This window comes from Manacus candei, unplaced genomic scaffold (genome assembly GCF_025592945.1).
Source record: "Manacus candei isolate 608988 ecotype Guabito, Panama unplaced genomic scaffold, ASM2559294v1 h1tg000011l, whole genome shotgun sequence".
NCBI lineage: Eukaryota > Metazoa > Chordata > Aves > Passeriformes > Pipridae > Manacus > Manacus candei.
In genome coordinates, this window is record NW_026138059.1 from 5016009 (window position 1) to 5039296 (window position 23288).

Sequence of the window (23288 nt, forward strand, 5' to 3'; positions counted from 1 at the left end):
ATAGATAAACCACTGTAACACATCTTGGATCTTATCTTCAACTGTGAGCTGGATGAGGCCATGGAACATCTTCCTGAAGATTTCTAATCTTTGATTTGGTCTTTCTGCCCTCAAAGAACCATGTTCACACCATTATCTTCTCTATCTTAATTGCTGCTAGCTTTTCCACACTCTCTCAAGATTATTTGGACTAAGAAACTAGATTACATCTGAAATATGTTACACACTAAGACATTTTATTTAACAAGACTAAACAAGTTTGGATTTTATCATAAATGTGGTTTGATGCCCCTAGTATTTGCCATTTACGATCAAAGTGCATTCCCTCTTTATGTGTATCCATTCATCTTCACCCAGCAAGCACAAAACTCTAAAACAAGAGGCAAACATGCACAAGCAGAAGCAGAGGTACCTAGCAAAATGTGTACCAAACTCCCTTATCGAGCACAATAAGAATTATGCAAGTGCACTGAGGCTATTTTATGTGAGCAGAATCTACTCTTTTCTCTGAATAAAGATTTGTCCTAAAAGAATAAATGACAAAACCACATTTTAATGATCAATAAGACAAGTCTTTTTAAGCTTGATTACAAAGTTGTTTCACTTACTAAATCACAACATTGCTTCTACTAGAATATTTATATACCTTCTTTGTTATTTTTATTTCTTTCTTCAGCAAAGTCTGAAAGTAACCTGAAAAAATAAAAAAATCAGGCTGTTTTGTAGATCTAAATACTGCACTTTTTACATGAAGTTCAAATACAACTGACAAAAATGACACCCTAATTTTATTCCAAGTTTCAGATTCAAAACAATGATTTTTAAAAATAAGTAATATTTCATGTCTAAAATACTTTCAGGTGTACATTTTAACCTACTGAATTGAACTGAAATTCTAATACTATAAATTTAATTCTAAAGAAGGAACGCTCCAAAAAACAATCATTTGCACTATTTGAAATTTGGGCTTTGCTACAGATTTGCCTTTACACTTACCATTCATAGTGATCATCTAATAAAAACAGTAATTTGAGCACAACTACAATAACTGCTGCAGCAAGAATATCATATTTCACTTTTCTTGTTGACTTATTTCCAGGTACAAGAGTCAGGAAATCCACTTCTCCAATACCGATTTTTTTCACCACTCGACAAGTCCAATTATGCAATTCATCTGATTAATATAAATAAAAACATAAAAGGAGTAGGTTAACACAAACTAAAAATATTTTTACAGTGCAAATATGTTGGTCATTTGAGGAAAACAATATTTAGATATTTTAGGACCATTTGACAGCCATTTTTTTCAGGCTGAGTATTTTTAAAAATACTCAGCAACCTTCACTGCACTTCCATGAAAAACACTTATGACATTACATATTCACATGGAGAAAAAAAGAATCACATATTTAATAGTGTTTTGATGTTACTCAAATGATGCTGTGAGATCATCCTGAATGTTCTTCTGGGTAAGCCTATCACAAATCCACACAAATATAGTTTCGAAAGAAACCCCAAAAGCCAAAAATTCGTCACAAGATTTTTTTCCTGCATGTTGACTGAATACCCATGGGAGGACAGATTCAGCACTGCATAGAAGAGGAACAGGGGCTAGTTTTAAAGCAGCTGTTTGGGTATGAATAGCAGTTGGATCGTGGCAGGGCAGCATTTGCTGCTCCCCTGACAAAACCTGGCAGGTTAGACCCGGCTTTACCTCACGCAGCTCCATCGCACCCTCGCACCCGCTAGCGCAGGTTGGGCCAATAAGATACAACTGCAGTCCACAAGCAACAGTGTATCTATACAGTCTCTTATTACTCTGCTTATTTTTCACAGATACAAATCCCCCAAATTTCTCACCTTTCCTGTTCAGCAAGAAATACAGGAGCTGATTACATCACCAACAGATTCCACAAAGGTTAGCAATGTATGACTAAGTACAACCTTAATCCAGCTATACTTACAGTCTCTTGCTGCTTACAAACAGGTCAGCAGGAACTTGTTTTTAATCCTCTCGTACAAAACAGTAAAACTTAACCAAAGTCTGGAAATTATATCTTCTTATAAATACTAGCAGTATATTTTATTTCAGATACTTTAAATGGCCTCTTCCTTAGTACTTAAGTGTCCTAAGAAACACTGCCAATTCGTTGCTTATTTCTTTGGGGGAGTTGTTAGACAACAGCAGCAGGCTTTTTTCAATTCTTAAAAAAATATTTCTACATGCCAAAAAACATAGTTGCAAGGAAAAAGTAAAGGACATTATATTCTTCTTCTACAGTAATTTTCAAAGAGCACTGTAATAAATCTGAAAATGACAATTTTCTAGCCTTTGCTTTGATTCAATTGATACTTCACAATTTGCAAAATAAGGTGACCCTCTATAGGATCATAACACTGGTGTAAAACTATGAAATCAGAATTTCTATTCCGGAATTTTAGGCCTGAATCTGTTGGTTATCTTATTTTCATTCAACTGTGAGTAAACAGAAAACCCAAGCACCTTTATTCAGTGTAACTAATTGCAAAATAAGACACTAACCCCCTACCCTATTCCCAAATTGTTGGAATACTTTGAGGAAAAAAATTAATTTACAGGCTGTTTGTCTGTATAACTCATTTTCAGTGACAGTGGTATTTGACAGAAATTATGGTAACCCAACAGATAGACCAATGTGTCCTAGTGTGTGAACTTTCTTTGACAATTCAATATTCAAGACTTAAAGAGTCAATACTTTAACAACACACAGTTTTAGAACTAAATCATAAATACAGTGAAACAGCAGCTGATCTGTCACACAGTGTCAATATTAAAATTAACGCTAATATGCAATATTATATAATATAGAAAACATATTCTATATTAGAGAATATACAGTCGTTATTATATATGAGAATTCAAGAGCTAAGCAATCAGGTCCCAACTTCATGAATCAGTTAGCTAAAGTTAATAAATCATATGAATTCAACTAGTGCCTCTTAGTTCACATGGATACTGAAAGATTTGAAATGAAGTATCCACTCCACAACTTAGAGAGCCAACACCAGAGTGCCCTTGCATATCTGGGCCTATAATACATACTCTAAATGTTTGATGAAGGTGCTTTCTATAGAAAAAATATCTTTCAGTTCAAGCTTAAATGGGAATAAATTAGGAGGAAAAGAGCAGCAATTTTCAAGTAGTAATTCAAGCCTTTTTGCCAGAGTTTAATAAGCCACAGAAAAGTTTTATCAGCACAGGCTAGGGAAAATATTTACCAGGTAAATTAGCTTCCATCAGGTACTTGATGCACAACATGTCTGGATGAAGAAAGCAGCTGTCTGTTATATCTGGAAAACGAGGTAGGTCTAAAAACGCCGCAAGCTCAAGCATTTTGTTGTATACTTCTTCATACACAGGCCATGACTGAAAGACACCATTAGAAGGTGTTACTCATTTGCTCTATTACCATATTTGTTAATGATTTGAAATTAGTTATTAATGTTAAATTCTGTATTGTTTAATACAGGATTATTTATACAGACTCTTTTAGCACTCTATGACTAAACACACGTGCAAGAATGGAGCCAGACTGCAGTACTGCAAAGAGAGACCTGTGCTAGTTTCAAATCCCATGAAATATATAAGGAACAAATAGAAAGTTGTTTCAGACCCACAACCAACACTCTACCTTTTTTGTAAAGTGATCAGTATGTCTCCAGATGCTACAAAACTGAAAGAGCTTTCGAAAAAAAAACATTACAAGTGCAATTGATGATGAACTGTCTAAAGAGCTAAGAGATCAGAAAACCACAAAAGGTGGAGGTTGGCAGGGACTGCATAAAAACACCAGGTCCAAGTCACTGCTTGGGTCACCTAGAGCAGACTGCCCAACACTATGTCCAGTTGGATTTAAATATTTCCATAGATGGCAGCTTCACAACACCTGTGGGAAATCTGCTCCAGTGTTTCTGTTTCACCAATCCTTATGTACAAAAGAAAAAACATTTTGTTTTCCCTCACACTTAAATGGAATTTCTTGCATTTCAATTTGTGCCCATTTCCTCTCATCCTGTCACTGGATACCATTAAGGAGGATCTGGTTTTCCTCCTTTGCACCCTCCTGCAGATATTACATCACACTCGCCCTGAGTATTCTCCAGTTCCAGGATGAAGTCGCAGCTCTCTCAGCCTACCCTCATTTGTCAGATGCTCCACTCCATCAGCTTCACAGTCCTTTACTGGACTCACTCCACTGCATTCACATCTCCTTTGCAGTGGATAGCCCAGAATTGGACCCCAGCACTCCCGGTGTCTCTTATCAATGCTGAGCAGAGAGGAAGGATCACCTTCCCTGAGGACTTGTGCAGTCACCACAACCTTTCAAAAATTATTGGCAGTGACATTGAGATGATGCCAGCCAGCTGCCTCAGCACTTGTGGCAGCATCCCATCACAGCCCATGAACCTTCATACATCCAGTTTGTTCATATATTCCCTAACCTGCTTCTAAAAAACTGAGGTAAAAAAAAACATTCATCACTTTAGCCTTCTCCTTGGTCTTTGTGAGCGTATTCCCATTCAGCAGCAGGCCCACATTCCCTAGAACCCTTCCACAGAATCTTTAATGTAATGTTATTTAAAAAAAAAGAATTCCATATTTGCATATTTATTAGTGAAAATAAATCTACAATTCTCTTTTCAAAACTATTGACTGCATGAGGAAAATTCTCCCAATTTCTACTGAAGCTTTCCTGCTACTGAAGAATATAACTAACAGACAGATTTTGACATGTTTACTCATAATGAACTCAACAGGACCTGAGGTTTGTGTAAGTATAGACTGTAAGGTTTGACCCTCATTTCTTAATACCTGAACTGTTTCATTAAACATTCTTAATTCTCTGTATTTTAAGTGATTACTTGAATTTACCTCTCAAAGCAATAATTTAGGTTGTTCAGGCTACTTTACCATTTTAAATGCATAAAAAGTAATGCTTTTTCTGCTTTAGTTGGTGGTTCTAATTCAGCAGAGCACTTTATCATGTATTTATATTTTATAAAGTCAATTTGCGCATATGGAACCCTCCCTTAATAGAAATTTAGCAGGTGTTTACACTTTGTGCACAACTTCAAAACTTCCTCCAACAAGGGTGAATTAAATGTGGTTTTATCCAATAATTCGTTTTCATAAATTTTAATATAAGCTATGTAGCCAGTGCTTAAATTTTGAGTGATTACCAACATTTCATTTTCTTTTTTTAAATGATCTCCCCTCAAACTGCAGTTCAGACTTGCTTAACTGTATGAATACACGCTGAAGCAAATGAATAATTCTGCTGTCACTTACTATTACACATGTAACTTTTTGCAACAGTTAGGAAGTTGTATCATGTTCATTAAAGTTTCTAAACAGTGTTAAAAATTGGCTCAGACTGCTCCAGGACTAAATTGAGAAACAAGAAAAACATGCATTACAAGAGTTTTGCAGTAGACCAGGCTCACAGTACTTTCTATTCCTTTTAAAAAGCAGTGCTAAATTGAATACCAAAACGATCTTGGAACACAACCTGAATCATATGTAACTTCTCTTGAGTGTAGTGGGAGAAAAATTAAAGTCTCAGATAATTCAAATAAGAACATTACATAAATATTATTCCTAATTAGATATGAAGGAAATATGCTTTTCCCTTTAATGAAAAGAATTAGTAGCTTCTTAATAACATATCACAGATGAAAATAATTTACAACACCAGGAATTCAGTCACTTGAAGTAATCCCCTTCTCAAACATTAAACTATCACCAGTGGAGCTATCTGCACAGTCTAATTTAATACCAAGGTACTTTAGGAATACAGCTCTTAATTGAAGGACTCAAGGTAGACACCTCTATCACCTTCTACCTGAGCTTCTCTCACTGTACCAGGGCAAGGAGACAGCCTTCCTATCCTAAGCACTATTGAATCATACCTTCCTTGCCAGGCCCAACACTTATTTTTGTTTCAAAGCTTTTGTTTGCAATTTTATAAAAATTAAGACTGAGAGCTACCACTTGGCTTATTTTAAAAAGAGTGTTAATAGGCAAAAACAGTTCCTCGTTGATGTGTGTTCATAAGATATCTAAACACATTTGGGACATGCAGATTTAGGAAGGGCATCCTAATAGACCACAAAGATCAACCAAATCAATTTCTACTTTCCAGGGTTTAACCCCCTAAGCTCAAAAACATTCACTGCAGTACTCCTGTTGCTACAACGCAGCTCTGAGTCATGACCACGCTTCCAGGAGTACAGTCATCTCTGGAACTGTGAGCTGCAAGGATAAGCTGGATCCAGCACAAGATCACACCTCCGTGGGATACATCACAGCAAAGGGCCAAAGGCTGAAAGGTCGAGGACTGAGGAGACTACTGGGTTATTTTAGGAGTCAAGCACTGGCTGTTTTCACCAGTCACTGCATACCCTGTTTAATTCTGGAAGAGCTGTGAGTTCATACAGCAAATCTTTTATTCTGCAAATATTTTATTCTTTTATTCAAACATACTGCAAGGGTTAAAAGAGAAAGAACTCCCAAATTCCACACAACCAACACCATAAGTGTTGGGACAGTATTAAAAAAAAGCAAGATACAGCAAAAAAGCAGCCTCAAAATTAATAAAAGTTATCACCTTCTATCTAGCTACATATCTCTGCCAACAACAGCAACAAAAACCAAAAAAAAAAAAAAAAAGAATCTGATAAAACAAGTTGCACTGGAAGTCAACCAGCAAATCCACTAGGAAAGTAAGATCCAGAGCTGGGGCCTCCTTCTTTCAGGTAAAAAAACTCTGCCTCCAGCACCCCATGATTAAACCCCAAGGGAGGAGTACTTGGACAACAGAGGACAGTGTTAGATCATATGCCATGCTCTCTCCAATTGTAACTTTCACTTATCCAATCATAAATTAAAAAATTCAAGTTGTATTTCTGTGCTAAATATTAGGACAACTCCTCTGTCCATCAACACGTGGAGTCACTGAACTCTCACCTTGTTTCAAGAACCTGGGAAACAGTATAAAAGCCACAAATAAAACTCAAGTTACAAACCCTTGAGGGCACCTAATAATTCCAGGAAGACTGACAGAAAACCCTTTTAAAGTTATGCCACTTGCTAGCCTTTTCTGGAGTTTCGCAAGCTGAGATTTCTTCAAGACTGATCAAGAATGCTGACAGAGCCTGTAACTTGTCTAGATGGGGTACAGAGGTTACCAAGAACTTTTCTTAAGCTTTGTCTTTAAAATCTTTGCATGTTATTCCCACATGTGACAAATAAGGTAGCTACAGGTCTTCTCCAGAAAGCAGTACAGAAGATTAGTACTACTTGAGAGTACTTCCCCCTGCCCTCCTCCCCAGCAACTTTAGCTGAGCACAGGAGAACAAAATACACACTTGAGTCAGTGAAGAAGTGTCTAGAACAAGATTTTTATGATAATAAATAGTCATTAGACTATTTAAGTTGGTTGTCTTTATCTTTCAAAGTTACATGGCATTTTTCACCCATATTAGAAAACAAGCTGGTTTTCAGGAGCAGAGGAGCCAAACTATTAGCATGATAATCAGATCACAGTAACAGGTAATTGTTTTGGGTAAGCCAAGATTGCAGCCTCTCCTACTTGTTAGGACAATATCAGAATGTTGCTGATCAACAAGTAGAAAACAATATGCACTGGTTGGCTTTCTAGAATAATTTGCAGGCTCCATATTTTCTTGTTTTAAATGTGGTCTGACTGACTCTCCTCTTAAATGACTATATAGGCCACTTCCTTCTTGTGTATCAGGACAATATCCCTGCAGGCGTTAAGGCATTACTCACATATGCACAATACTCACAACTCAGTTTATTTTACAATGATAATGTTCTATCCGTTCTGAAAAGAATTAATTATACAGTTGCTTTAAATTTTCCCTTCCATTTTTCCTTCTTTCCTGTTCAGGACTTTTTTTGCAGCACAATTCCCTTCCTCATCATCCTTCTACCTGTGAATTTCCATCTTGAGAACTGGTTTTTCCCATGCCTGTACATTCTCTAAAGTTCTACCTTCACTTAGGCTGCTTATGTTCCACAGTGGACGTTTTTTCCCCAAGTGATTTGTTTAATGACCATTTAATACTGGAATCTAATACGGTCCAACTCATTTTTGCATTATTGGCTTTTTGTAGGTCTCAGGGAGTCATCTGACATTTAGAATTGAATATGATTGCAATTATCCAAAACTCAGCAAGGCTTCATCATTTTTAAGATGACAAATTCAGCCTAAAACAAGTTGGAACAAGAGTGTACAAAACTTGTCAGGAAACGGCCTAAGAAAGCCCTTTAACTTGAAGGTTTGGGAAACATCAAGTTATGAGGGTTGGAGAAGGGGTCTTACGCAACACAATCCAGAATTTTGGTTCAAACCTTCTGCAAAGCAAGGCATGCCCATACAATAAAATATATTTACTGTAAAAATAAAAAATTAAATGGCTGCCCTAATGTGTGTAAATATCTTTGAACGCAGACTGCATTGAAACACACATACCCAGGAACCCAAGCAGCTTTACATAAGGTAAAATTAGGTACCAACAATGAGCACAGCAGTCAAGTTCTCCACAACACTTTGTTCACCTTACTTTGCTCCTGCTGCTCAAGTGGTTCAGATATATCTGGTCATCTGTAGCAAGAGCCTGATGTGGGAAGATACCAGCCACAGTGCATGCAGGTTACATAAAAGAATTCACAGTAGAAACAATAACTGTATCAACTGTGAAATTTACATCCAAATAATATTTAAAACTGAATGAAATGACCTTGTGAACCAATCATTACACACTTGTGGTCAGCAAGCCTAAACTTCTAGATTACTAATGATTATTTTTGCCATGCTTTTTGTGTATTCTTACAGTACTAGTGATCTGGCTACCTCCCATACAAACACATACCAATGAATCTTGCTGATGTATTTTTAAATGACACTGTTTTCCCCCCTTACCTGACCCCTACCTACCTCTCAGGGACCACCATCATCCCACTTGAAACAGCTGCAATCTAATACAACAGCCATCAAACACAAATTAAATGTGCTTTAATATTGTGTATTATGAATACAAACTTTTAAAAAATAAGAAACATTCAAAATTTTTTTTGCCATCTAACCCAGCTGGAAAAAACCTAATATAATCAAATTTGTTGCACAGTTAGATTCTATGTAGCCTCTTCAGGAAAGCCTTCTTTGCCAGACCATAAGGTATACAGAAAAGACAAACGCAACATTAAAGGGAATCTTTAAAGGTTCCTTCAACCCAAACCATGTCATGTTTTTGTGACATTGTAAGCACTGTTACCACTGCTGCACAGAAACGTCCCAGGCTTCTGATTTGCTGGTGAGTGAGAAAGTATACTGGGGAGAACCACTGCACCCTGCTCCTACCTCCTTTCCTAGGTCACCTTCTGAAACAGGAGAACAGAATCCATGAACCTCGAGCCTGACTCAATGCAGTCATTCTTATGTGGCCTAAATGAGTGGATAGATGTCTTCAAATCCTGATACCCATGAATCACATACAGATGCTGATGTAACAGTGAGAGGGTGTGCCTGGAATTATTAAAAGGCAACCAAATGACAAGAAGAACAAAGACAGGTGAAACTGCTACAACTCCATTTAGATAACTGCTAAGAAATATGCATCTTGTGAGACTTCTGACACTGGGAAAGACATAAAGAGACCAAGCCTGCTGTCAAACAGAAAGGGTAACTAAAAGGTTAAGACAGGAAAAGGAAATCAATTTGTCCATCTTGATGCCAGGCAAAGAAGTTGCCCAAGTTATCTGTCTGGTAAAAAATGAGAAGGGGAAAAAAAAAATTCAAGTCACCATTTGAAAATCATAGATGTCACACTGGCAGCCTCTCTCTTGCTCTCCTTTAATAACTGTTTCAGCTGCAACAGCTACTATATCTTAAAATCCCAAATTACTCCTGATCATTGTTGTAGAGGAAACAAGAAGGATCTTTATACAGCAAAAAGATTACTGTTAGAAAATGACTCAATAAACAACGGTTTTGCATTTTTGAGAAAAAAATTAGGTGTGCTAGGATATTAGACTGCATTACATTGACACAGGCAGTTTTTACTGAAGAATTCAAGATGGCACCAGGATGACTCAGCAACCCAAAAACAAGAGAAAAAAGCTAACTGAACATCCAATATAGATGCACTCCTTTACTAGGAAAAAAGTTTCACTGGCTACCTAGCAGACCTTTCAATAGGCTCCTTTAGAGGAAGACATACTTTTCATTACACAGTACCCAGTTAAAGTGGTTTTTGAATGAATGAGTTTCAATATTATTAGAGAGATACATGCTCGAGCATTAACCTGTTCATGCTCACAGGGTAAGTCTGACAAATATCACTTCTGTAAAAAATGTAGTTTTTCTACAAACAGAGAGTAAAGTTGAACGGTCATAATGTATTGAAATTTAAGAGATCGAGAACAAATTTTATTGAATTTCATAAATATTTCAGTAGGTTTGTTTTCTTTCTTCATTAAGTAATGCTTTAAGACAGGTATGGACAAGCTAGAGTTTCTGTTACACAACAGCAAGCTCCCATGATAAACTTGATTACAATAACCCTTTCAGCAGTGAACTTCCTCCTCAGCTTTTTTTTCTTTCAAATAAAAGCCTCACCCTTGCTTCTTTTCATTCTGCACTGCTTTCTACTGAACAAGTACTGCATGCACCTGTTAAAATGCACAAAAAATACAGAGTTACACAGAAAAAAAACCCCACAGATAGAAAAACACCCACCCCCAACCACAGTAAGATTACAAGGTATCTCAAAACACCAGCAGACAAAAGCAGGAATCACTGGCTTGTTTTGGAAAGTAAAAGCAGCATAGATGATTAGCAGAATTTATATAGACAGAATTTTACCCCTCATAGAATATTTTTTTTTAAATAAACAAGAATGACCGGCTTCTGTCTTAATTGGAATTCTTTAAATAGTTACCACTAAGAGAAAGAAATAAAAAAATCATATGGCAATTAAGGTCATTCAAATTTTAGTCAGGAAAAGAGGCTCTTACACATGAGACCTGGAATGTTTTGACAAGAGGACCTCAGTAAACAGAGGAACATGTCTAAAAGCCAGTCTGGTGGATATACTTTCCAGGGAAGCAGAAAGCCTTTGTCATTCCAGTCTGAACACTCCAGGAGAAAACAGCAAGCATTTTGACCTGCATTCATGAGTTCATTAATAGATTTAGTCAGGAATTGCTCTGTTTGAATCAGACCCAAACTAAAACATAAATATGCAATCCACCAAAACCTAGAGTGTTAGACAAACCAAATGGCAGCAGTTTCCTGTGAGCTATGGGATGACTTGAAGACATGGGCTTTAGCCAGTAGCACATTATTAAGGGATACAAAATCCTTTCAAAAAGCCAGTGTGAAAAAAAAACCCAACTAAATACAGGGAACACTTTATAGCATTTAGAAACTCTTCGAGTTTCCTCATGACTGTGCCACAAACCCACTCCATTGCCTCAGGCAGGTGCCTTTGTCCCAGTGTTCCACCTTGTGACAGAGCAGCACAATACGACCCCTGAGAGCCCAGCCCTGGAGGAGCAGCCACCAGGCAGCGTCGCATGATGAGGGGGAATGACCAGCAGCAAAGGATGAGAAAGAACCAAATATTCTGCAACAGAGTTGGCTTCACGTGGTGTGCATTAATGTGGGCTTAAACTCACATATTAAATGAAGAAAAGGAAAAGACATACAGAGCATCTCACCACTTCCTGCATGCTGAACTGAGACGCTATCTTGGTTTAGAAACATTGTGAGACAAAATTATTAAGGACTACACCCTAGTGCACTTACAGTCTCAGCTAAAGCATATCCACTTCAGCAATTCCTAAATTCCATACGTTTAACTTTAAAACCTTAATCACTATTAAAAGAAATGAAAAGAAGATAGTATTAGCTTCATCTATTCACAAATCCAAGATAAATGCTTACTTTTAGGGCCAGAAGAGGACTGCACAGAACTGAGAACTGTTTAGAAATATTAAGGGTATAAGCATAAAGTGCAAAAATCCTTAAACTTCCACCTCTGTCAGCCGAGGATGGCTCCCCCATGACCTAGAATTTATTTACTCTTGCATGTCTTTTTGCATTTCTCCTCTTGCCACATTTCTAGGCCAGGCTTCTTGCAAGCGTTCCTTCTTCCTCCTGGCATTGGGAACACTGCTACTACTCAACAGCAAGGAAATTTACATTGTGAGTTATTGAACCAGAAATTCCCTTAGTTCCTCCACCAAAACAAACCAAAAGATCACTAGAAAAATATAAGCATAAAAAATCTGTTTTCAAAAAGCAAAGTTTTTGCCTAAGAAAAATGTGCAGTCTTCATTGCTTAGAATTCTTTGCCATAGGTTAGACATACCCCTTTTATGCAATGATTTTGCATACTTTTACCACTTAGTCATTCCTCAACATTTTTCGAGTTGAATAAGAAACATCCCCAGATCTCTAAATCTGAAACTTTATGGGATCATATTTAGTTCACCTAACTTAAAGGTTTGAACCATGACTTAAAATAGAGTTACTGTGAGATAACTAGTTAATGAAAAACGGAGTTTTATAATCTTTAAAAAACTCTCCCCAGAACACAAAAACCACAAACTGAAACCATAACTGAAATTCCAGAACAAACAAAAAAGTGGCTGTACTACATGAATCCAAAAAGATCTATTTAGCCTTGCATCCAGCAGCAAGGAAGCAAAAGGTGCATGGAGGGATTTATGAACCAAGCAAGCCATGACATCACCAAACGTCTGTCCAGCTTCACACCATTTGTGGCTGAGTCAGCAGTGAGATCTCTTGCTTTTTTTTTTTTTTTGTTCCAGATCCCTTTCTCTTCATGGCATTGGTACAGTCAGCATCTGGCACTTTTAACATCCAGAACATCCTCTAACACAGGGAGTTTCACCAGTTACCCACAAATGTATGAAACCTCATCTCCTGCTGTTTGATTCTGAACCTGCAGACCAGTAACCTCTTCTAACACTTCCCAGTCTTTGTATTGGAAGAGACAATGAACAATTGTCTCCTAAATATGTTCTACAAACTAGTACCACATTTTCCTCTTAGTGACTTCTTCTTTAGGTTGAAAGGTAAGTAGATAATATTGTTTCATGCAGGAAAATTGTCCCTAGGTTTGATGATCCTTGTTGTGACGCTCTGTACCTCTTAATTCTTCCGCAACTTTGAGAAAAGGGAGGGTAAGAAAAGCAAAACACCCAATCAAAATTCCATACGGTATTTAAGATACAGGTGCATGACAGTTTTATACATTAACATAAAATTGTTTTGATCTCCATTTTTTTATTAGATGTCAGGAGTTAGAAAATAATTCCAATGAAGCTGGGCTACAACAACCACATGTTCAAAAACTGCATCATGAAGGGATTACAGAAAACTGTATAATTAAGATCACACAGATATTTAAACTAAGGCTGGTACATAAAAGTAATAGCATTGATAACACCAGCTTTCAGAGAACACTTCAAATAAATTTTTCTTAATACTATTTTCTCCACATAGAATAAAGATATTTAAGTGAATTGTTGGACAGGAAGAAAGTTTGAGAAATTTCAAGCAGTATTGCTCCCTTTGTATTCCCATAACTATGAAGCTGTGAGGTTATATATCTCAGCAGACACAAAAAGGGGAAGGTTTGACTTGCTCCAAACTGCTCATAACAGAGGATTCACAATTATATCAAGAAAAAAGAGAGGAAAAGTGAAAAAAACCAAGACTGAATAGAATTTAGAGGACTAAGCAACCTGTAGGTATACTTTTGTTTTCACTGGAACTTTTTGTTTAAAATTATCATTATTCTCTAAAAATTACTTCTGCATCTCTAAGTAATGACATGCATTTTACTTTTTCCTACAAGGTTTACTCATCAAAAATGGTCAGCAGACCATTTTATTTAAAAAACCATCTTCAGACTAGAAAATCATTTAACATATCATTAGCATAGCATTGTTATCTATCAAATTAGCAACACTAAAGCAGCCGCCAAGAGGTATAAATAATTTCCACAATAACAATTTCAGCACAGTTACCACACACAATACTCAAAATACAAAAGTATACAGAGAATTTTACTCCTCCTTAGACATTGGGATAAAAACCATAAAGTCCTAGTACAGTGATTCAGTTCATCTGTCCCTCCTAGAAGAGCACTATAATTAGGAGACTAAATCCACACCCACAAATAAAGAAACACCAGCACTTAAGAAATACTGTCAAGTTTATAAACTTCTATTCACATACTCAAAGTCTGTAATGAAGCAAATGCTAATCCTTAGGCTTTTAAGTTGATGAAATTATAGTACCATAAATAGCATCTCTGATATAAAACGATCACAAAGAATGAACTATCGTTTGCTGTATAAAAGCACTCAGCCACATTGCATCCAATTTAGGGTAAAAATAAAGGAATGACACCAGCAAACCTAAGAAATGCATCAGCCTGAAGAGCAGGACAAATACCTGTATTTTTAGCAACGCTAAAAAGTCATCATGAGATTTCCAAGGATCTTCAGTGGTCAGTATTACAGCTTTACATAAACATACACCACGAGCTATGAGCTGAGTGCTCTACAGCCATTCCTAAGTGACACCGGCCCCGCAAACAATGTGCTTTACCCTGAGCACTTCATGGTTCAGGTACAGAACTTGCTCTTCCCTGTGCTGCAATAAAGGTCACTGGTCATCTGTTTTATTATGTGAGAAGATATTAAGTCTTTCAGTATTCGAAAGAATGATAAAAGAATTACCACTGTGAGTGAAAACAGCACACAAACTTTACAGGCTTGCACAGACCTCCAGGAAAAGAGCTGAGTGTAGGCAAGAAGAGAGAAGGACCTAATAATAGTCTCTCTGCTAATCTCTACCTATCCTTCCTCTTGGATCTACATTTGAGTGATCTAATGAACATACTCTCAGTGAGAGAGGTAGATACTTTTCAAAGCTTCCCAGGGAAGATCCTATCTAAGTTTATACACTTCAAACACGGGAAAATATTTGTGATATGCTCCTGAATGCAGGAAATGAAACAAAACCAGCTTAAAGTATCTAAAACAAAATGCAAACAATGGTTTCCAATGTGAGTAAGTCGAGCAATACACTAAGATACAGGAGTCATAGTTTCCTTTTGTTATTTACAGATTCAAAGAACTAGTTTTCAATAAACCAGTAATACTGATGCTACTTCTGGTCAGAACATAGATAAATAGTTTAACCAATCCTAGAATCATATTTTATACAAACCCCCTCATATTTTATAACAAGCTAGCAGAGACTATTAGAAATTACTAGTGATTGAATGCCAAATTACTTCTAAAATTGAGCCATTACCCTCAATAGCCCAGGTCTACAACCAGTTCCTAGTTTTGGTTATATACAGCAGGTAACTGTCAAAGCACTGAGCAATTGTCTTTCCTTAATCCATGAGAAACCTTCCAATTTTATATTTTCCTCCAGGCTACTTGACAGTTCTTCTGCCCCCAACATTCACAGGGAAATCGAAATCAGGAGGCGTCTTAAACTACTTAAACTTGTCAGCTAAATTTACAAAACAAAATGGCTTTTACTATGCTTGAACAAAGCTGAATTGATTCACATACATTTTTGTGGCACATCCCCATGTAATTCAAACCAGTTTTTACAAAGCAACTGAGTTGTTGGATGGTCACAAGGCACAAAGTGCTTATATGGTGCAAATATTAACAACGGTATTCCACCTGCAATACTGCCTGTAATAAAGACAATAAGAGAGAGGGTATAAATCTGAGGTTCTGTGTCTTTAACCTGCTTGCTACAGCAAAATTCTGTAACATTTAACCATATTGTAACATAAACTATTAACTTTACATCATCATTTTGAATGTGGATGACAAGTCCCACATTGGGTAATACTGCACAAGGACACAAGTCCCAAGTTTAAACCTTGTTCTCAAGTAGTATAGAAGACAACATAAAAACATCTAACTCCTAAAAAAGCAGAGGCATTAGACCTCTCCAAACACAGTCATGGTAGGTCACTACACTCACAGACAAGTCCGTAATATTCCTTTTTATTGTGGAATAATGGCATAAAGGGAAAACCACAGAAAAAAAAAGATCCCCTTTCTGAAGCAGAGGGGGTTTAACTGCAGTGCTGTTCCTGTAGCACTCCAGGGCAATCTCCTGGATTAAAAAAAAAAGACAAGAAACAGCACTACAGATATTCTGCAATGAAACAAGATGTTAAGGTGACTAAGCTGTAAGCAGCAGGGAAACTAAAAAAACAAACAATCCCAAAATCTTGAATTTCAATGCCACAGGTAAATGGGTAAGTCATGAAACAAATATGAAGAAAAGTAAGATTGTTTTGTAACTGGAAAAAGAATACAAATCCATATCATTAAAATCATTTGTAAGGAAGAGAAAAATTTATGTCTGCAAAAAACCAAACCACTATCTGATAAAATGGAGTATTTTACAAAGGAGAGGCACAGATAATTTACACACAAGAAGCTTCAAGGAAATAACTGAGGAGTTCTCTGAAACACAAATGTTTTTTAAATAATCTTAAGAAATTCTAAACATCAAAGGGTTCTCCACATTAATATGCAATATTTAAAAAAATGTAAAAGGGGAGATTCAGGAACTCTAGAATGATTAGCTTGGCATGGATCCTGAACAAAATAATACTATGGCAATGGGAAAAATAGAAGCTAAAAATATCCTGTCAGTCAAGTCACCTTCATAAGGTCAGGAGAGGAGAGCAGAGAGCTGACTGAAGCTCCAGCTCCCACAAGAAGCTGATCTGAAAAACCTTTTTTCTTCTTCATGGGAAAGCTAAAGGGGACCCAAATCAAAATTACCACCAAGTCTCACTAGAAGAATGTAACTCATAATTTACTGAAAAGTCAAGAGTAGCTCTGTGGGAAACAAAGCATGCAGAACAAAGGACCAAAACAGAAGCATCCTTGATGGCAGAGGAGTAGCTTGGCAAATTCATCTCAGAAATCAGATCTCTCAAATCTTCACCAGAAGTGAGCTTTTACTGAAGCTGACACAGAATGATGGGTGACAGAAGGATTAGTGTCAGAGAAATATGGATATAAAACTGCTGCCAAGAATAAAGTCAAGCAACACTAAAAAAGGGGGAAAAATGGAAAAGAAGAAGAAAAAGAAAATATAAACTATAGAATACTGTAAAAGAAGAAACCAAAGACCTGGAAAGTTTCCAGGCAGCATGGAAAAGAATGATCATCTCTCAATCGTTCAAGAAGCCTTTCACTGTTAAATAAAAGAGGAAAGAAATTTACCAATCCAAGCTAGGGAGGGGGGGTGTGTGAATGCTTAAGTGCAAGGTATATATTCCTCCAACACAAATAAAATAAATCCAAAGCATCTTACAGAATAAAGCATTCCACACTCAAGTGGCACATTCTCAAAAGAGCTGAAATTTTCCAGTCTGCTTTATAAATACATTATAGTATCTATTTCAACACCTATCACAGATTATTTTTAGAAAAAGGAAAGCCTTGGATGAATTAGAACTTTTCTTAGAGCAGCAAACATTTGTTTTTCAACTCTTCAATTTCCCATCAAAGCCAACATCAGTTCACAACGGAGCATGAATAAAAAGTCCTTATTAAAATGAACATAATAAGAGTTCCCCAGAGGTGCCAGCCTAACCCAACACCGACAAAAGAGACATAACTTTAATGTAGAATGAGAAGCTACTAAGCCTGAAAGAAAAAAAGTATCAGGCAGAAGAAAGGAACAAGAAGACTTTCAGTTAAGTGGGATAAAGAGGAGAAAATCCCAACATGCTTTTGACTTTCATGATTGTTCTCTCTTGTCCACGGCAGTGATTTATGACAAGCAACAGCATACTGCTACCACTTTTCAAGAGTTTTCCATGGGTAAAGGTAAGGAAGATGCAAACATCAGTCTCAGATGGAAGTTTAGGAAACATTTCTGTATCATGGAAAAATCAGAAGAGTAACCCTGGGAGTTTTTTAAGAATCAAGACATCTAGGGATGGAAATAGGTGAATTATATAGAGCAGAATTCAAACTAAACAGTGATTCTGTTAATGTAACTTGGAAGTTGGATGTGTAAAAAGAAACAAAAAATAAGAAGTTATACTAAAACAACCCAAAAGTAATGTGGATGGAAACTATGGAAACTTTATCATGTTGCAAGGTCAAAGCTCTTGAAGTAAATACATTTCTTGTTATAGAACAGCACTACTCAAGGGATCATAAAAACAAAAAACACACAAAAAGAGAGGAATGGAATTAAATTACAAAACAAAAAAGGAAGTATTTTTAAGATGCAGGTTTCTAGACAGCAAGCTACATCAACAACACTGTCAACACTAAAACATTCAGTGGCCTTGTAAAAGAGAGAAGGTTTCAAGTAGACTTAGAATTGTGCAGCTACTTCCATTTAAGACTAAGGAGGAGGTGGGAAGAAAGGGTTATATAGAGAAGCCATTCCATGACCACGCTCCAGGGCAGAAGTAGCAAGGATAATCTAGTAAATACCCATTCCTTTCGTCTTTGAGGGTAGGTTGGTGGACAGTTCTGAACAGAATTTGACTAACACCCACCAACTTCACCTTCCTCCTGGTCTCCCCTTTAAGAAAAAAAGATTCTTAACTCCTTCTTTCCTAAAGTCAGTATTTTAAAGTTGGAGAAGAGAATGAGAGAAGGGAATTTCACTGAAGTCACACACTGGGCTCCTTGCCAAGTCCAGACACTTGTGCATCTACAGATAACCATTCCCAAAGCTCCTTAGAACAACAGGATCTAAAAGATTCTTATAAGACTACACCTATCCTGTTGCACACAGCACATACTCCAAAGTGACGTGTTTGTTATCTTCAATACTTCAGTAAATCATGTTGCCCAATAGCCATGGGAGTGACCTGCTTACCCATATATACATGTACATTTAAATTTGTGTGTGTGTGAAGAACATGAGAATCAAAATCAAAAAGTACTTTTGGACTAAAAAATCCATTTACAATCCATTAAAGGGTAAATACACCAAAAAGTAAATAATGAAATCTAAAGGTAAATTTGAGACAGGAAAAGACAATCAGCTTTAAAGCACAAACAAAATAATTACATAAAAGGTAATTTGGTAAACAGTCCTGAGTCAAAAACGTAAGGCCAGACAGATCTGGCAAAGACAAGCTGTTGCTAGTTTAAAAGAAAAGGGATGCTTTAATCAATTTTGTATGAGGATAAAGATGAATCCCTAAAAGCAAAACAGAGGATGTGTATCTTAAGGATGTATCCCTACTCGAAGCAGAAATGGAAGAGGGAATTTTTGTGTAGCTCCAGTGAAGGACAAATGGTATCAATAAAATAAAACAAGTTGAAAGCAAATTATCCACTGACCTTTTATATATACTAGTACTGACTTACAAACACGTTTTAACTCCTACACTAACGGGCTTTAAAGAAAATAGATATCCTGTACATTATAAAGGAAACTTACACCTAGAAGAGAAAAGATGACTGTGCTTATCAAAGACATCCTGGTTACCGGCACAAGCCAGTGCATCTCAAAGCAGAGATTTACTGTAGTTAAACAAACTGCAAAACAGCAAAACACCCCTCTTGACCTCCTGCACAGAACAAAACCAAAACCTTAAGTATCTTATTCTTTCTTGATACATAAACAAAAAGTTTTAATCAAATGGAACAAGAATACTTGTTTTAGAAAAAGGAAATTTTGCTTTTCCTCTCCTGTACTGGCAAATTATAACTTCTGAACTAAGTAGGAGCATCTTGTTACTGCTGCTGTTTGCCCTGTGAACCCTCTAACCATGCATTAGGTAAAACCCATTTTCCAAAGGCTAACTTCTAACATACACATGATCTTAATAGAGGAAGGAATAAATAGGATGATAGTAAGTAAAAGCTTAGAAAAGAGACTTGAAGCAATGGAAAGATAAACAACTCATTTTACACAAAGATCTTCTATAAAGTACTTTTATCCTTCCTAAAATACTTGTGAGGTAGTACTTACCTCCAGCTAGGACCTGACACCTGTCTAACAGTTATGTATCATGATAAAGATGATGAAGAGAGCTGGAGGCTCCTTTTCTCTTTACTTATGAGACAGTCATGCCAGAGCTCCCAGACTTCTGGACAGCAGTGTCCACAACCTTTGTGGTAGGTATTTTAAAAAAAGTTTAGTTTGAGCAGAATGAAGAATTATGCCCTTCTTGTAAGCAGTTCCATTACTAAAACATGAAGGGCCTATCTGCCACCTACACTGAAAATGTGAAATAGCATACAAGGCATACCTGAGGTTGGAAGGGACCCCCCGAGATTACACAGAGTCCAATCCATCTGCTCAGAGCAGTGTCACCTACAGCAACATGCTCAGGACTGTGTCCCATCAGGTTTTGTGCACCCCACAGTGGTTCAGGGTCACCTGTTCCAGCATTCAGTAATCCTTACAGTAAAACAGTTTTGTATTTAAATGGAATTTTCTGTATTACATTTTGTGCCCGTTGACTCCTGTCCTTCCACTGTGCACCACCAAGAAGAGAGCCTGACTCCATCCCAGCTCCTCCCCGACAGGTATTACTGAAATTACCGAAATGCCCCCCACAGCCTTCTCTTCTCAGTGATAAAAAACCCAGCTCTCTCAGCACAGCAGACACTGTAATCACCTCTAATTCCTAAACAGTATGCAGGACAGGGAAAAATGGTCAGTGATACAGACTCTATTCCTAAGTTACACAACACAGAAGTTCATTACAGCTGGGAAGCCTGAGACTAGTCACAGTCTTTGTACATTAAATACTACTAATACATGACAAGATATAAAAACCCCTTGTGCATGTATATATAAACACGTCACTACATAGAAAGTAGATGTGACTCACCTTGTAATAATGTTGCATTTATTTTTCTAAAATCTGTAACAACTTCAACCTTGTACAAATTCAGCATATTTTGGGTATGTGGGAAATTGTTACTGAAAAAAAATCTTTAAGCCACTAAGAATATTTTTCTACAAGGTAAGTCTTATCAAGTTAGGTTTCATCTGCACTTAACTGATAAAATGATACTAAAAATTACTTCAAATCCTTCAAGCTACTACAATATAATTACTTCTTCATTCAAATTTGGGCTGCACAGGACACAATTTAATGCACTAAACACCTGTTCAAAATAAAAAAGAAGACATATGGAATAGTCCTGTCAGTTATCAGAATTTTGGAACATGCTTGCAGCTTAAATTCACCAGACTTGAAGCACAACAAATAATGGCACTAGGGTAACCTACCTGCCTGGTTATAATGGCCTTAATATCATAAACCTCTTTAAGATAATTGTCTATAAAATATTCTATACATAACACAAAGGAGAAAAGAATGCAGGCTGTATTTTCAGGATGGAGTAATACACAATCTCACTTCCTGCTCCAGGACAATAACCTCATCGCTTGTACTTCTCAAAACTCAGAAGTCAAAACTAGATACAGTAAGCCATGGGTAATCTCAGTGCTACAGTGAGAAACATAAGATGTAGGAACGAGCTAGTAAGGTTTTTGCAATTATCAGCCCAATGATGTAGTAAAAAACCCATTAAAATTAAATAAACCTGAGGATGTATTACTAAAGTATCATTGAGAGTAAAGTAGGAGCAGATATTCCTAAAAAGAGGAAGCCACAATGACACTGGAGAGGCTGGAAAACAAATGGTACAGTAAGCTTACAGAACTTTACCTATGTATCTCAATGAAAACAAAGTTAAGAGATTACTTGATTAGCATCCATATCTACCTATACTTTGGAAGTGAGGGGTGCACCTCTATTTCGAAAGTAGTAAGATTATCCAAGGGCAACTGTCACCTCCTCTCTGCAAACAAGATTTCCCACTCTGGCATATGGTACAAGCTTTACAGTTGCAATTCATAAGACAAAAACACATCCAAAGGATGGAGGCAAAGAAGGACAGAGAGAATGAAAATTTTAAAGGCTTTAAAAAAAAGGTTATACCCATATTAGAACCTAACATATCTTTTCTTCTAAGGAAATATCTAAGACAGAAAAAGAAATCAAGATGTTTTTTATTAAATTGATCCTCTCATTTTTAAAAGTTGAGGTCATAATTCTCATTTATCCAAACAAGAAAGCAGTGGTATAAAAACAAAAATATAAATGCTACAACTTCTGAAGCTACAGCTCCTGAACAACTCATGACCTGCTGAATATAAGCAATATATTGGATAATGGTAATGCAACTTGCAACATCATCACTGAGGGATTGGGCTCAAAACCATTACAGCAGAGTAAAACCCAGCTTCTCCTGTCAGCAGAATTGCTGCTTTCTGTTCTTAAAAGCTAAGATTTCATTTGCACACTTCAAAAATCCATAATAAATCTTTTTTATCTGTATCACAAACACCATCGGGCAACTGTTACCACAATACATAATAATCTTAAATAAGGGAAATTGACATTTCACTCAAGACTTGTCCATCACTATTGAGCTCCTAAAAGGGCTGTAAGCCCTTATGTAGATTTTAGGCTTGGTATATTTCAACTAGTACAGCAAGAAACGGAACAAGATATAGCACCTAAACCGTATTTTATGAAAAGAATATGGAATTACAAACAAATTCAAAAGATAACTTAAATAAGCATAATATAATATATTATCCGAAAAGGATAATATACTGCCCTTAGATGTCAAGTCAAACCCTATTTCTGAGTATTTCAAGAGCAGTTCTAAATACCTTCTTCTCCACAAGCACTTATTGATTTCATTTTAATTTAGGTAATCAGCTTAATAAGACTGGTTAAAGATTAAAGCACTTAGAGTCACAGAGTGCACTGGTTTCCACACAGGCTCCAACACTGTGAAACATGAACCCTACTACAAAACAATAGATTTAATCAATTTATTAGTACAGTGAACAAAAGAACTAAAATACCACAAAATAACTAGGTTTTGGTTGATTTTTTTTTTAATCTTTCCCTTTAAGAAAAAAATTACCTCTACACAAAAGATCTTAAGATCAAGTCCACATAACTTCATCTTCTCCGGAAAATGCTGAAAAACATTCAGATATGGAATATGACCTTCAATAACAAACCTGCATTAAAAAAAAATGAAGACCAAATCAAGAAAGTATTTAGGATGATAAATGCATAGGTTTATTATAAAATAATTATACAAATTAACTTCTGAT

The 23288-nt window shown here is 36.5% G+C and overlaps 1 protein-coding gene across 1 annotated transcript in view; it reads right to left on the minus strand.

Annotated features, from left to right (window-relative positions):
• TAF1B (TATA-box binding protein associated factor, RNA polymerase I subunit B) overlaps positions 1–23288 on the minus strand; it is a 46082-nt gene that overhangs the window by 8965 nt on the left and 13829 nt on the right. The window contains exons 8-11 of the mRNA XM_051778315.1: positions 23093–23192; positions 3259–3406; positions 997–1174; positions 647–693 (exon numbers count right to left, since the gene is read on the minus strand). Coding sequence (XP_051634275.1) covers positions 647–693; positions 997–1174; positions 3259–3406; positions 23093–23192 — 473 coding nt within the window. The remainder of the gene's footprint in view (positions 1–646; positions 694–996; positions 1175–3258; positions 3407–23092; positions 23193–23288) is intronic.